The following is a 14,839-nucleotide window of genomic DNA, read 5'->3' on the forward strand; positions in this document are numbered from 1 at the left end:
ATCAGGAACACTGCTCAGTCTCTCCTTCCCATTCTGGGGGAGAAAACAGGTCTTCTGGCATTTCTACATAAAGCGTGTCAGGGACAAAAGACCAAGTGGGGAAGCCTATTAGGTACCTTGGGGTTTATTATAGTGTACATGGTATTTGGCAAATTCTTCCACATAAACTTGGCTCATTAAAAGATGTCTAAGCATTTTAATAAAATAAATATTCATTGCTTGCTGTGACTTGTTATAGCCAATGATTCTTGGACAGGACCGCCTTCTTTCAAATCTCTCATCTCTTCCATAGCATGTACAAAACAAGTTTCAGGAGAACAGGCAGTTCGTTGAGTTTTTAATTCCTCCTTTGAGCTACTCATAGCTTGGAGAGCTTCCAGAGGCCACTGAGTCACAGCCTTCCAGTACTGAAATATGCAGCCTGTGAGGATCAAGTTTAGCCTCAAGCCCTTTTCTTTCTTCTGCAAAAATACTGGCTAAGAGAGGAGTTTAAAATAGATTTTTCCCTGAAAGCAATGGGGGTATCTCAGCCTTGATGCACTGGGTATGAACGACTGTTCAGCTGTCGCAGGAGTTAAAACTGTCGTTTTCCTCCCAACGCATTTAGAACAGGCTGCAACATCTAGCTTAAAAACAAGAGCTTCTGGCAGAGCTTCTCATGAGATTTTAATTTCCTTTATTTGTGGCAAGGAGGCAAGCCGTCCACGGCCATGCTAGCTGATGACGAAGTAGCATGGGACATGTGGCAAGCCTGGGAATGCTCGGCAATGTAAGGGGTAATGATCTGAGGGTGAATGGAAGCAGCATAAAAGCTTTAATCTGCTCCCAGTTCTCTCCCCCTCTCATCCCAGCTGCACGGCAATTAATGCGATCACTTGATGCGGTGGCAGCCGTAAGACGCCGGGTAGATCAGAGCTAGAATGAGACGGCAGAGTTGGCTGTAGCTCATACCTACTTAACGAGCAAGGAGCTGCTCTGCCAGCGTTGGCAGCGCCCTCAGCATCTGCCATTGCTGAGGGACCCTACTGAAAACCGACGAGCGGTGAGCTTGCGCCTGGACCTCCTTCCTCTGTCCAGCCCACGCGGCAACGTTGGCTGCAGGGGCTGAGTGCGTGATCCCCGTCCCCTCTGGTCTGCCTCTGTTAACTGGCACCAGGAAGAACGCAGCTTTTTGTGCAGAGACCCCGGTGAGGCTGCGGCCCGGGAAGGAAGCGACGCAGTCATCTCGTGCAGTGACAGCAGTCTGTGTCCGAGGTTCAGACTGTCCTCTTCCCCATGACATAGGGAAGATGCAACACTGTATCTACAGGTTTCTTTTGCTTCTGCATTAAGTTTTCTTCATTTTACTGTTAATTTCTTTTGCTCTGCTGCATTGCACAGGACTGACACAGGCAGATAATAGATGCAAATTGATGAACATGAGGATAAACACATTTTTTTCAAGAATCGTTTTGTTTCCATGTAAACAGAAAAGAACTGTGTGATCTTTGGTGTATCGCCTCATCCAGCTCAGTGTCCCGTCCGTGACAGCGAAGGTGTTGCAGGAGCCGCTACGTCCCTGCCTGGCCCAGCAGCAGCAGCTGGGGCTGTGCAGACCCTGCAGACTGTGGAGCAGCCGGCTCGTAGGGATGGGAAGAGGGGCACAGCCAGGCTCTGATGTGGGTCCCGGATTTAACACGACCACCCTCCTTGGGATGTCTTGGCCACCACCACTATCTACACGCAGTCATTCTGAGCAGCCTGCAAGGCTGGGCAGAGTATTAGGGATGAACAAATCTCAGGTTTTTTGTCTCAAAGTATGAAGTTCCACCAGTCCTCCACAGACAAGTCTAGTCCACAAAGACCTTACGGGAGACACTGAAGCACTTCAGACCAAAGTCCGGCTGCACTGTCAGTCTGATCAGCAGTGTCTTCCCCTCTTAGCGAGTCTGAAACCACGTACATGGAAAAGGAAAATGGATGAATTGAAAAGACGGGATTAAATAAATGCAGAATTAAATAAGTGAGGAATTGAAAAGTGAGGATCTAACCGCATCTTCCGCATCCTAAAGGGACGGTGACAGAGATGTCAGAGCCAGAGTTTTCTCAGTTCAAAGCAACAGGACAAGAGTCAATGGGCACAATGGCAATGAGGGAAAACCCCAGTTGGACATGAAGATCCAGCCCCTTCCCATGTGAGTGGGGCATCCCTGGGATGGGGCCCTGGGTGGTGGTGGGTCTCCATCCTCAGGGACTGCCCCGACTCACCTGGACACCTGCTGTAGCTGTGACGTTTGCTCTGCTGGGAGCAGGGTCAGGCCAGAGACCCTCACCCTGGTGCCTCCAGCTGGAGCCTGGTGGGTTTGTATAAGCCCACGAAAACAGACAAGGAAGACCTCCAGCACTGAGTAACGTGAAGTACAAGCTGTCACAGGTAGAGGACACATCAGCTATGTGTAAGGGGTGTCAAAGACAGAAAGCATGAAAACAATTAGAGCTCACCATACATTGCATTTCAGCCATTTACAACTGTGAATTAAGCACTGTCAAAGTCTCCCCATGTTGAACTCTCTGGGGGAACTGGACCTTGACCTGCCACCTGGGAATGAGGGGAAAGGTGTTTGGATTGTGAGCAGAGGAAGGTGGCCATCAGCTTTTTAACATTTCGGGACTGTCTCAACACTCATCATTAATTCCCAGCTAGAGAAATCACACAGGCTTTATAAAGAAAGAGAAGGACAGACTGCTGACAAGTGAGAATTTATGCAGGATTAAGCCTGTTAGGAGTATTATCTTCCAGAAAAAGGATGGGGCTAATAAAAGACTCCCCGGAGAAGAGCACAGAGAACAGAGCCCAGGGCCACTTCCCCAGCACAGTGGCTTGTGGCTCAAGAGCATCTGGCACCAGAACGGTGGCTCCTAGCTTTGAATAACGTGTAGGGCAGAATGATGAGACGGAAGAGCATGGTGTCCCGGGTGAAGCTGCTCAGCAAAGCTGCTCGGGCTAGAAGCATAGCTGTCACTGTTATGGTGGGGAAAAAAGACTTGTGGGCAAATTCCTCCACTCATTCTGTACTGCAGGATGGTGACAATATGAACAGCCCATGGTGCCAAGTCCTTTCACAGGGATCTCTTCTGCCCTGGGAAGTTCTCAGATGATATTAAGGGTGTAAAGTCAGCTCCTGTGGTGGCCATGTCCTCCTTACCATCAGTCTCAGGGAAGGAAGGGGACGGACAGATCACTAAAGCATGAACACCTCAATAAAACAAAACATAACTTCTCAGAGAAAGCCTACAGTGGTTTATCTGTCCACCAAAATCTTCTTCCTTGCAAAATGCAGAAGCTACTTTTCTCTGGTGAATCTATGCCAAGGTCAGGGTTCAGAGTCCCTACGTTCAAGAGACATTTTAGAGATCAGTTCTGATCCCTGGGATCCACAGAGGCCTGAAGTTTCCTGAGCAGGGAGAACACCATCAGAGCCTGAAAGTCATAGGGTTCATTTGGCAAATGGTCAGGATGGTATCTGTCATGTTCTGGGAGTGTGACAGGTCGAAAAGTAACTGTGGAAGGGAGGAACCGGGGTAAACATGGATTTCAAGGTGCCAGGAAGGGGACAGATCACAGTGGTCTTGGGACTGTATTCATGGCAGAAAGTACCCTAAGAAGGACCCATTCGCCCTTTGACACTGCCCGTGTGGCTAGCAACAGAGACTTGGCAAAGACGTGGAGAAGCAGCTATAGCTTCTCCTACTATCCCCAAGAAACCAGAAGCCAACTGGATTTGTCCAAACAATAATATTCTAGGAGAGAAAATCATGTCTGAGGGCCATTGTGGAGCATATCCTGCAGTTCCTCAGCTGAAAGGCTTTGAAGCAAGAAACCCCGTACCGCAAGGGACACAGCGTCCATCCACCAAGGCACCAAGGCCAGAGTGTTCAGAGAGGCTGATCAGCCTCAACCTTAGTAGTTGTTGCACTGGTCTAGGACTTAAGGACATTTTTGGGGAAGTGTGACGCAGCACTGGCTGCAATCTGCATGCCCTGGAGGTGCCCTGTGGCTCAAAGGCTCTGCAAAGCCCATAAATCCACCAACCCTTGGGAGAACGAGATCTGCTTTGATAAAGGCATAAAAGACCTGCAGATCAGTTTGCAGGCTCCATAGATACATCCACAAAAGGTCCACAAAGAGAATTGAAAACTTTTACTGGTTCAGCTGCGCTGACATTAAAACTTGCCGGACAGCGAAGGTTGAGGAATTGTCTGTTTTCGCCAAGGGGGTTTGGTTGGAGTCACTTCCTAGTTAATTTATTAGTGTGTTCAGTAAATACTCAACATTGTTTGCCTCAGAGTCACAGGATTTAGGTAGGGAGGGACCTCTGGAGGTCTCTAGTCCAACCTCCTGCTCAAAACAGGGACCAGCTTTGAAGTCAGATCGTACTCCTGCTGTTTGAGTGCTCAGCTGAATGGCTGGGAACCCCTCCAGTGCTGGCATGGACATCTCTCCTTCCTAGGGGATCGATCCTATGGTTACAACCTAGTCTCCAGAAGAGACCTGTATATGGATGTGATAGGCACACATCTTTGACAGGAACGTCTTCCTCATTCCTAGAGGGACAGCGTCAAGCATTTTCCTCGTGTTCCTGCCCAAAACCTGGAGTCAGAAGAGATACTGATAAAAGACAAGACGTTGCTTCCTGCCCCTCAGGATTTTTTAATCTTACTGGGGAGATGTGTTTTTTGCTATCCAAAACCCATTTTGGTCCTGGGTAGCACGAGGGGAAGGGGAAGAGCTTCATCACTGCCATGCCAAACAAACCCTTGAAGCTAGGCTGTAAAGGAGATGCTGCGGGGTTAGCGCGGAGGGCAGCAGAGAAGCTGGACACCTCCAGATGGGCTGGAACTGCATCCCTGCTCCCTGGGAAGGATCAGCAGGCTGCCGGAAGTCAACATGCAGGCCTCATAGAACTATATCTAAAATTAATAAAAAGAACAGTGATTAACTTTACCACACCTAGCAAACGAGCAAGAGAGATGGAGGTTCACTTTCAAAATGCCACGCTGCTATTTGGCAAAAGGCTTAGTGAGCTTCCTGAGTTACCCCCAGATGTTCCCGTGGTTCATAAGGTCTCCCTGGAATAAAATCTGCTCTGTCTCACAAGGCACATTTTGGAAGAGTCCATGTAAAGAATGGCACTAATTTTTTTATATTCAGAAATTCAGCATTTCATTAGCCTTACAGTCTCTGATTAGTTTTCTAAAAGGCAGGCAGGGCAGGCAGGGGTTTACAAAGCAGTTGGCCATGTAATGAAGTGAAAACCTAAATAACTCTTTAACTCTTCCACCTTTCAAAAAATTCTTATTTCAGAACTGAGAAGATAAAGGAATCTGTATTTTAAAATTAAAAAGGATACTCAAGAATTACACCGATCCTGAAAACCTGTAAGATGAATCTTCCCTTTAAATTATATAACCTTGCAATCCTGAAGCGAAAGAAGGGAACCGCTTCCATTTTTGTGTGTCATCTATCTTTAGTTCTCCAGAATGCAAAGAGATGCAAAGACTGCAGTGTTACAGAAATGAGGCTTGAAATAATTTATACCGAAGAATTCCCACTGTCCCCTCGACCAGTTATAAATATTGATGGGGTGTTTAAGGCAGCCAATCACACAAATATTTAATATTCATACATACCGCGCAGGGAATTAAACATACACTTCTTGTAGGCTCTTCCTTATGTAACGTTCGAGCGCATTACCTTTGTGGATGGAGACACGATTTTATGAACAGCAACTGACATCCTCAGCTGATGCAAAAAGCCTTCCTTCTTGGAGGCTCATCGCACTCCAGATTACATTAGTAACAGCAGTATCAGAGAAACAGTTTTATTATTGATTCGTCGGCATAAATCGGGAAGAAAACAGATGTCATCTGTAGTTATCAGTAAGGAACTAGGCTGTGTCACGATGAAGCCAACTAATGGTAGCACGTTGTGCTGCGGGGGCTCCCTGGGTGCCGGTGCCTTCCCCAGCAGGCTCAGCTGTGCAGGGGTAAGGCTCGCTACCTCCTCCCCATCGCAGCAAGGATTCATCCATCGCAGAAGACCGTATTCCTCTCTAGCAGTGCAAACAAAGACGAAACTCTGAGAAGTCATGCTGTTCTGTCTCACCCACCTGGACTGACAGAAAGACGGCATGGTCATCCAGCTTGTTCTGCATTATAAAGTCCAGGGGACATGCTGATGAGAGTTATGTTGAATGCAAAGTTATGATTTAAAGAATAACATTACACTACAAATATCTGAAGAACCAGTAACCCTTGAGCAGTCTGCATAAAGGAATTAAGGAGAAAACAAAAAGAGAGGGGATGCCTCCGTATGAAGAGGCTTTATGAGTTTGTGAGTGCTGTGCAACAAGCAGTGATTCAGAGTGCTGCAGCTCGTCACAACGCAGTGAGGTGTGAGCCGTCCTTAGGGAAGCAAGTAAAGGCTGAGATTTCTGGAGAATTACAGACTGCAACTCACTGGCTCTGTTAACAAACACATCCTATTGTATAATTGTAACAAGGCTGTTTCAGGTATTTCACCAGTAAAATGTGAAATTTGCGTAAGAAAGAGAGTTTTACACATCTGCTTTACTAAATGAGTCAAAGCAGGGATTACCACGTCTCATACAAACGAAAAGGACAGTTTGGACTTTCATAGTGAGGGCTAGACTTTGCCTTCTGGCCTTTGAGGGCTAGCCTACCTGCTTTTAGGTAGACATTATATAGATGTAGATATTTTTTGTATAATGACGTGTTTAACAAAAAGTCCCTTAGCAGAAAGCTAGAATTATCTCCTTTGGGTCTCTATAGTTGAATGCTGTTTACTAAAATGTTACCATTTGAGGTGGTAACGAGGGTTAGATAAACCTCCGTTAATTGTGGATACATCAAAGTAGGTGTAGAAACACTAGAAAAATCAAATTTCTGTTTGTGTCTGATTCATTAGTCATTTTTACTTGTGCCTAGAGAACTGCAGCCATGCTCCTCTATCTGTTGAGGATGCACTCCTGATAAGCATTGCAGCCACATCTGATGGGCAGCACCACAATTTTCCTATTTAGCTTCATGCAATGGAGGGCGGGATGCATGCAGGTGCTTGAGAAATAATAAACCACTGAAAATACAGGGACAGTGTATACGGCATAGAGGAGGAACAGTGGAAGCAGGACCATTCAGGCATCAACTGGAGAAGGTGACGGCTTTTTGGGAAGGATGACTGTCCTGAAAGATCTCAGCTGCTTCACCCAGGAGACCCAATGTAAATCTTAGTCTGAGCATTTCTGCTTTCTCTCTTTGAATGCTTTCTTCTTCATTGTCACCATCATCTTCTTCAGACGAATCGGGATCAATCAAGGTTGAAGAATGGGAAGAACGATGAGTGACTGGAGTGTGGTGTTAAAACATCAGCAATGGCACCCCAAAAAACCAGACAGCAGACAAGGGACAGTGAGGTGCTGCTGTGCCTCCCATTGAAATGTTCTGGAGATCAGTCAGAAGCACGGAAAGAAAAATCGAAATGCAAAATACTTTCATATGTGCTAAAACAAACATAAAGGAACTTTATATTCAAGTATTCTGGCTGCAGCATTCCATACATGTAAATAAGTTTCACATTGAGCCCCCATTGCCCATGCTGTCATAGTACGTATGTGCGTGTGTGTCTATTATCAGCAGAGCCGTGCACGTGTTTGAAGAAGAGTGAATCACTTGGTGACCGCTTTTGATTTTTATACTTCTGCACGTCAGCATTACTGAACCAAATACAGGCACACCTTCCAATCCTTCTGTGCTCACCTTGAGCACTTGCAGCCAGAAATACTGCTCCAGCTAACATCTACTGCTCTCTCTCTAGTACTGCTTTTCCTGCAACAAAGTGCAAACCTGCAAGATGCAAGTTCACCAGGAAAGACGGTGCAGTCAAGGTGGCTGGTTGACTGTTTGTATGTCACAAGGAGGGCCCTACCAGAGAGAAATCATCTTCAGTTGCTGGTCCCCAGCTTGTTCCAGCCCTATGAAGGTATTCAATTTGTTCTTCTTGGAAAAAATCACTCATATAAACAGATCTCTCCCATGATATGAGGGAAATTTCAGTGAGAAAGGTATGTGTCAACACTGATGTCCTGGTAGTTTCTATGTATTTGTAACAATATGCCCCAAATAACACGCTATTTGGTTAAACTGCATTTGGAGACAGCAAAGACACAGTACTTAGCTATTTGATAATTCCATCGTAACGCCACATTTGTTGTTCTCAGTGCTGGCGCTTTGAGACCACATATGCAAGCAGATGAGGAGAGGATGGGTGAATTTCTCCCTTGCGCTGTGTCCTCTTCTGCACAGCTAGAATCAGGCAGCTGGGATGGACAACACCAGCAGGTGCTATTAACTATCAAGTACTTACCATTGAAAACAATGATGGCAATATTATCTTAGATGGAAGAAAATCTTCAGCTGCACCTTGTCAGTAACAAGCAGACAATGCAAAAAAAAAAAAAAAAATCACTCTGTATTTGGCTTTTCTTACACTCTTTTTTTACATACTCACTATTGATCCCTGCTGGAGGAAGCATATCAGGGTGGATGCATCTTTGTTTTGGCCAGTTCAGCCATTCTGTTGTTTTATTTCCCCTCTTTTCAGATGAACAAGCTAAATTCTTAGGAGAAATAACGAAATTGAGCTTCCATAGTGATGAGTTGATTCATCTCTCCAACTCCTTTGCTCCCAGCATAAACTGCTGTTGCACTTCCAAAAGCCATTGCTACCCAGCTGGCTTTGGAGCAAAGAAGGGCGTAGTTGGAAGAGCTGACTTGAACTGTACTATCACCCCAACAAGGACTGGTTGCGGTGACACAGGACAGCCCCACCCATCAGTCTGGCTGAGCAACAGACCTTTCTGAAAAGATCCTGCTGGTTATGGTGCATCCACGGCTGAATATAAGCCAGCAGTGCAAAGGTGGCAAATCACATCACATCGGGGCCTTGAGCAACATGATCTAACTTCGCAGCTGGATCTAACTTCAAACCTTGCGTGGGAGTAGGACCAGACAACCTCCAGTGGTCCCTTCCAACCTGAATGACGGTGACTCTAATTGGTAGAGGCAGACAACGGAACAGGAGGCAACATTCACAGACTGAGCCCTGGGAACTTCAGATTGCAGATAAAGAATCACTTCTTCCCTCAGTGGAGGTGCAGCCCTGGGACAGGTCACCAGCAATGTGGAGGATCTCCACCCTGTTGTTTTTTTTTTAAAAACCTCAGCTAGACAAGGCACGGCTGCCCTGTCCTTGTGTTAGCACAGCCTGCTGTGAGTGGGAGCTGGAACAGAGATCTTCAGAGGTCACAGCCAGCAGTGTGGCCGCTATACTGTGACACTCCCTCATGATAGCTTATTACATTAAATCGCATGTTTATGGTGTAAGAGAGGAAAGGCATGCTCAACCTTACGGCTGATTTCTAGCATGGTTATGGAGCGTGGATATAAGGACAAGTTTTGCAATTCCCTGCCCAGCAGGTACTAACATCACTGGTGTCTGCAGACCATGGGCAGGAAGCAAGGAATCCCAACTGAACAAGGAAGACTAGAAACAGAAGTCTCCCAGGTCTAAATCTGAACATGCTTTAGCGCAGTGAACTTGGTAATACGTAATAATTATGTATTAGGCAGCAGCTGATAATGAAAATCCTTCCTTACTCTGTGACAGTGAGTCACAGTGCTTTGTAGATCACCACAAAGGTGGTAGGTTTTTACCATCACTTCACGGATGTGGTTAAACCTGGTCATCGTCGCAATGTGAGCAATAACAGAATGGGGAAGCATTTTCAGCTCCTAATGAACTTGATTAAAGTCAAATGCTAGCGGTTATTCTTGAGCTATTCTATGCCAACACACTCTTGGTATATGAAATACATTTAATAAATAAAACATATACTTACTCAACTGCCATCTTCCAGAAACAGATGAGAAGTTTCTGCCTTGTGGAATGTCCTCCAAGCTTTACCGAGCAGCCGTACTATGTGCAGCCATTTCAAGGATTTTCCGTGATTATAAAAGCACACTGGCTAACTCTGAATTAGACTGAACAGCCTCAATTATATAACTCATTACTACTTCCAAGCACGCTTAGTGGAAAGGAGTTGTAAAGTAATGGATGATGGGAGATAAATTGGCATGTGTATGAATCAATGTTTAAACAAAGGAACTCCAGCTCTTTCTTGGAATAGCAACATTTTGATGTCTCAGATCCCCTGACACTGGTTTCATAAATGCAGTAACGTAAACCATGTGCTGGGTGGTGATTTTCTGAGGACCTTCCCGCTTTCATTGTGTATTTTATTACAGGCCAAATGTGACATTAAATGTTATCCGCTGTGGCTTGGAGTTAAATACTTGCTCTGTTCAGAATAGCAACACTCAATTAAACAGCATTTTTCATGATCTACACCCTCTATTGTCACTGTGTTTAAGGGAAATAATAGGAGCACTGACCTATATTGCGTTTCTTATTATCGATGGAGATGAAGCGTATGCAGGGATTATCGGTGATGTACTGTGCAGCCCAGGGGACATCAATCCGTGTACTGGCTTCATAAAAAAGTCCCAGAGCGTAGCGGGAGGAGTAGCTTGCAGATTCCAGTTGCTGCTTTTGACTTTCATTAATTACTGTGAAAGAAAAAAAAGAGAAAAATCAGACAATCCCTCTTCTCTTCAAACATTAAATGTGTGAATGCTGTGCTTAAACTGATTATTCCTTCCTGAAGATGACCGGACTGCTAAAACTAAGAATTTAATATTAAGCCTAGCGCTTTGTAGTATTTTTTCTGGGACACCTCTTCATGAAGTTTTAATGGCGCATGATGTAGAGTACGTCCTTCACACACAACCCTCCCCCATCTGTTGGTGGTTTATCTCCCAGTTCTCTGCTAGTTGCCTCTGACTTGAAACTTCGATGACCAGTGACTTTTTTCCAAATCTTTTCTCAAAGGGTGAATAAATGGGAATAAAAGGTTTGGGTTGCCTCTAACACATCAAGAAAATGATTGTATGACTCTGCAAAAACCCCAGTGACTTCACATATCAACAAAATGAACACAGGGACTCTTGGGGAAAATAGCCCTGCAACTTCTGTGTTGCAATTCAAGTGGATGAAGAAAACTCTGCACTTCAGCACACAAAGGGCTCGTAGTGAAGTTCAGCTCCTTCAGCTGAAGGTATTTTAAAGCAGTTTAGAAAATTTCAGAGCAAATATAAATCCATTCCTTCCTCTGACTGACTCTTCTAATTACAGTAAAATCTGCTTTTTGCCTCAATTTTAGAATCCACATAAAAACCTGCGCAAAGTAGCATTAGCCCCCCTGTGCATTCAAATGCTGTTTTATTTCATGCCAAAGAGAAATACAACAGTTTCACTAATCGTGGAGTTAGGTACCATGTCTTTCTTTGTACTGTTGAATGGACAGTCAACGCTTCTGCAAGCTGGAGCAGGATGTACAAAGACAGAATCACAGCGGTCTCCCGCTTGTTCGCAAAACTGCACGCTCTTTTGGGCTTGTCTGGAGATTTGATATCGAGAGGCAAAGAACAACCACCGACGTGCTTCATTTTTGTGCAAAATTCAGCTGACATGACGAACATCTTGTACGAAGAAAGGAGCAGCTGATGACTACATCCACTGTGGCGCTTCCCACAGGCAGCAGGTCAGGTGTTGAGTGGTATCTTCAGAAGGACTTCAGCAGAAGTCCTGCCCCAAGACAGACCAGCCCTGAACAGCTTGCTGCACCTGCGGTGTAGGACCTGCTGGGACCAGCGTTAGGCTGGAGACCCCCACCCTGGTGCCTCCAGCCAGAGTTGGTGGGACTGTGTGATTCTGCAAACCTTGCCCACACCACCACCACGCGACTCAATTAACGTGCTTCAGAGAAATACGCTGGCGTGACTGACCTTGCTGTCGTGACTAGTGCTGCTCCTCAGAACTTGCAACCAGGATGGCTTCATCACACACTCACTCCACCAACACGTGCTCTTTTCCTGGGAACCGATACTTCCTGCTGTGCCAAGGTGAGACTTCTAGGAACCAGGACTATAAATCAAACCTCCGTGCACGGTGTCGTGACGCAGGCACTCCTGAGTCACGCAGTGCTGGCCAGGGGCAGGGGTCCAGCAGAGTGTTCTCCAGCAGTATGCACGTTTGAGAGTACGTTCAGTTGTGCTGAGAAGTCCTTGCAACAACTGCCACTAAACCTGTAAAGCCTACATACCACCAGTCCACATCAAAGTCCATTCTCACCACTGCTACCGGCACACTCCCTTCTCAAACTGCATCAAGGCTGCCTGTGTTTGGAGTCTGTTTGCAAGCAGAGGACAATGAGCAGGGGAGAGTGTTATTCCTGACTCAGTCCTGGTGGAGAGGAGGGCTGGTGTCACCCCAGCTCTTACCAACCTGTGGGTGACCGTTTCAGCTGTGCAAGTCTACAGGTGCCAAGTCCAAACTCCTTGTCATGACTGATCCATTCTGGCAACATTGCCATGTGACGTCCCAAAATGTGCAGGGAGACAACTGATGTCCCTATTCAGTTCCCCTCTGTGAGGCTCAATAAGTAAGCCATGCAGCCTACTATGTCTCACAAGACAAGGTTCACCAAGGACATAGAGTACACTCTTTACAGACAGGTATCTTCTACAGGAGGATGCACGGTCTGCTGTCACAATCTCTCACCTGAAAACCCACCAGGCTACTCGTAGGTATCTACTCGATTCCATTGTTTCTTTAGTTGTGTATTTTTTCTGTGATGTCTCTCCACTCTATTCCTCCATGGATCATGGAGAAGATTGATTTCAGAGGCTGCTTTCTGCCTCCTCCCCTGAAACAGCGACCTCATGTACAGAGTGCTCTCCTAACTCAGGGTCCTGGCTGTTTTCCTCCACCCCACCACGACCTCTGCACCCACACCAGCCTTACTTGATCACCAGAGGATCACAAGTCAGATTCCATCTCAAATCCCATCAGAAATAAACCTTGAAATGCCCCCCAAGAAAAACCCTCACAAATTTTAACACAAATACGCTGGGGAACAGAGAAATGTGGACGACACATAGAAACACTGATCAACCCATGAAAGCTAGGGAGAGGAAAGGAGGAGAAATGAGGCATCTGGCCCTAGGGGGGGTGGTGGTGGAGCTGCCTGACAGAGGAAGCCAGAGGACAGGCCTGCTCCAGGAGGGTAGGACTGACTGAGCACAATGGGTTTTGAAGAAGCTCCTTTTCCCTCTTCAGCCCCCCTCTGAGGTGGTGTTGAGGAGGCCCAGTTGCCTGTCACCTCACTCCTGCACCTAGATCTTTCCAAGGAGGATCCACTCCTCTCCATGGACCTCAGGAACTCCTCTAAGCGTTGGCTTAAAGACCTCTTGACCTCTGCTGTCACTTTACCTTGGCAAAGCTGCCTCTATGTAAGTTATGGCGTGGTAGGGTTCCCGTTTGCCATACTGCTGTTCTGTGACCAAGACCCAGTAATAGTTTGGCATGGAGGATGCCCTGGGGAGACGGAATAGCGCACCGGCTAAGGACACCGTTTGCCATACTGCTGTTCTGTGACCAAGACCCAGCAATAGTTTGGCATGGAGGACGCTGTCGTTATGCTACTGCCTTGAACGCGCTTCTGCAGCACACATACATGCTCTCCATGGAAGAACAACCCCGTACAACGTGCTCCAGGAAAAACCTGAGCGCAGCAGTTGCAAGAGCTGCTCTTCCAGGTCATTTCTTCTTGCTTCACCCTGAGCATGTCCCACATGAGGAAGTGGTGGCTCCCATCTTGCCCCAGGATTCCAGATGTGGTGTGGACCCTCTGCCTGTGTGTGCTGACTGGCTGATCAGCTCCGAAAGCCACAGTGTGCAAAGGACCCTGCCCAGGCTCACTCTGCCTTCCTTCAGGCCAGGCTGCTCCTCTGGGGAGCTCCCGGGTGTGTGGGGCCCCATGCCAAACCTTCAGTGCAGCCTGGCAGGGCGGCTGCCCTAGGCTGTGGTGGGGTGCTGGCTTTCATCCCGGCTTTTCGTGCCTTTCAAAGGTTTTGTAGTGACCCGGGCACTGGCAGCGCTCCCCCAGTTCCGTGAGTCTTCTGCAGGCTGTCATCTCCGTCCTCCTCCATTCTTCCCCTCTCCACAGCTTCTCTCCAGCCTCTGCAGCCCCCAGGACCAGGAGATCTTGCAGTGTGGCACTGCCGCTTGGCAAAGCCTGCGACAAGGAGGGGAAGGGACGGGGTTAAGCGGGGTCGCGGGTCAGGCTGGAACACTGCCCCAGAGGAAAGGATGCCAGCGGGACAGGACCTCGCACATCCCGCCTCGCTGGAAATGTTCCCTGGCCTGTGCTAACTCCCTGCTAAAGCCGTGAATTTAACAGCACAGGCACATGGTGCCAGCATCCGTGAACCGTCTCAGGGGCTCTTCACTGCCAAGTCCGAACGGCGACGTTAGCAATTTCAGTGCTCATCCCAGTTCCTCCTGGCAGACCACAAGAGCCCAGACAGCGTACAGAGCTGCTGCTAAACACACGCTGCACGGCAGAGGGGACAGATCTTGTCCAGAAACTCCCGTCCTTCCAGGTAAGGCCTCTGCACAGCTGGGTTTTGAGATCTCCATCACCACCAGGCCCTCTTCCTACAGCTATGATAAATAATCACAATGTATTACGCATTCTTATCGTGCTTCGAAAGAATATAAAAGTCCTATAAACAAGCAAATAAATATGAAGCTGCAATATCCCATCTAAAACATTAGTCTTTGTCCACCTTACTTTGGCAACTCCTTTCTCCTTGGGGAGAA

The 14,839-nt window shown here is 47.0% G+C and overlaps 1 protein-coding gene across 1 annotated transcript in view; it reads right to left on the reverse strand.

Moving 5' to 3' along the window:
* RNLS (renalase, FAD dependent amine oxidase) overlaps window positions 1–14,839 on the reverse strand; it is a 79,776-nt gene that overhangs the window by 10,786 nt on the left and 54,151 nt on the right. Inside the window, exon 5 of the mRNA XM_054831809.1 lies at window positions 10,510–10,683. Within this exon, the coding sequence (XP_054687784.1) occupies window positions 10,510–10,683 (174 nt within the window). The remainder of the gene's footprint in view (window positions 1–10,509; window positions 10,684–14,839) is intronic.

The sequence above is a fragment of the Grus americana genome, chromosome 7, assembly GCF_028858705.1.
Source record: "Grus americana isolate bGruAme1 chromosome 7, bGruAme1.mat, whole genome shotgun sequence".
Classification (NCBI taxonomy): domain Eukaryota; kingdom Metazoa; phylum Chordata; class Aves; order Gruiformes; family Gruidae; genus Grus; species Grus americana.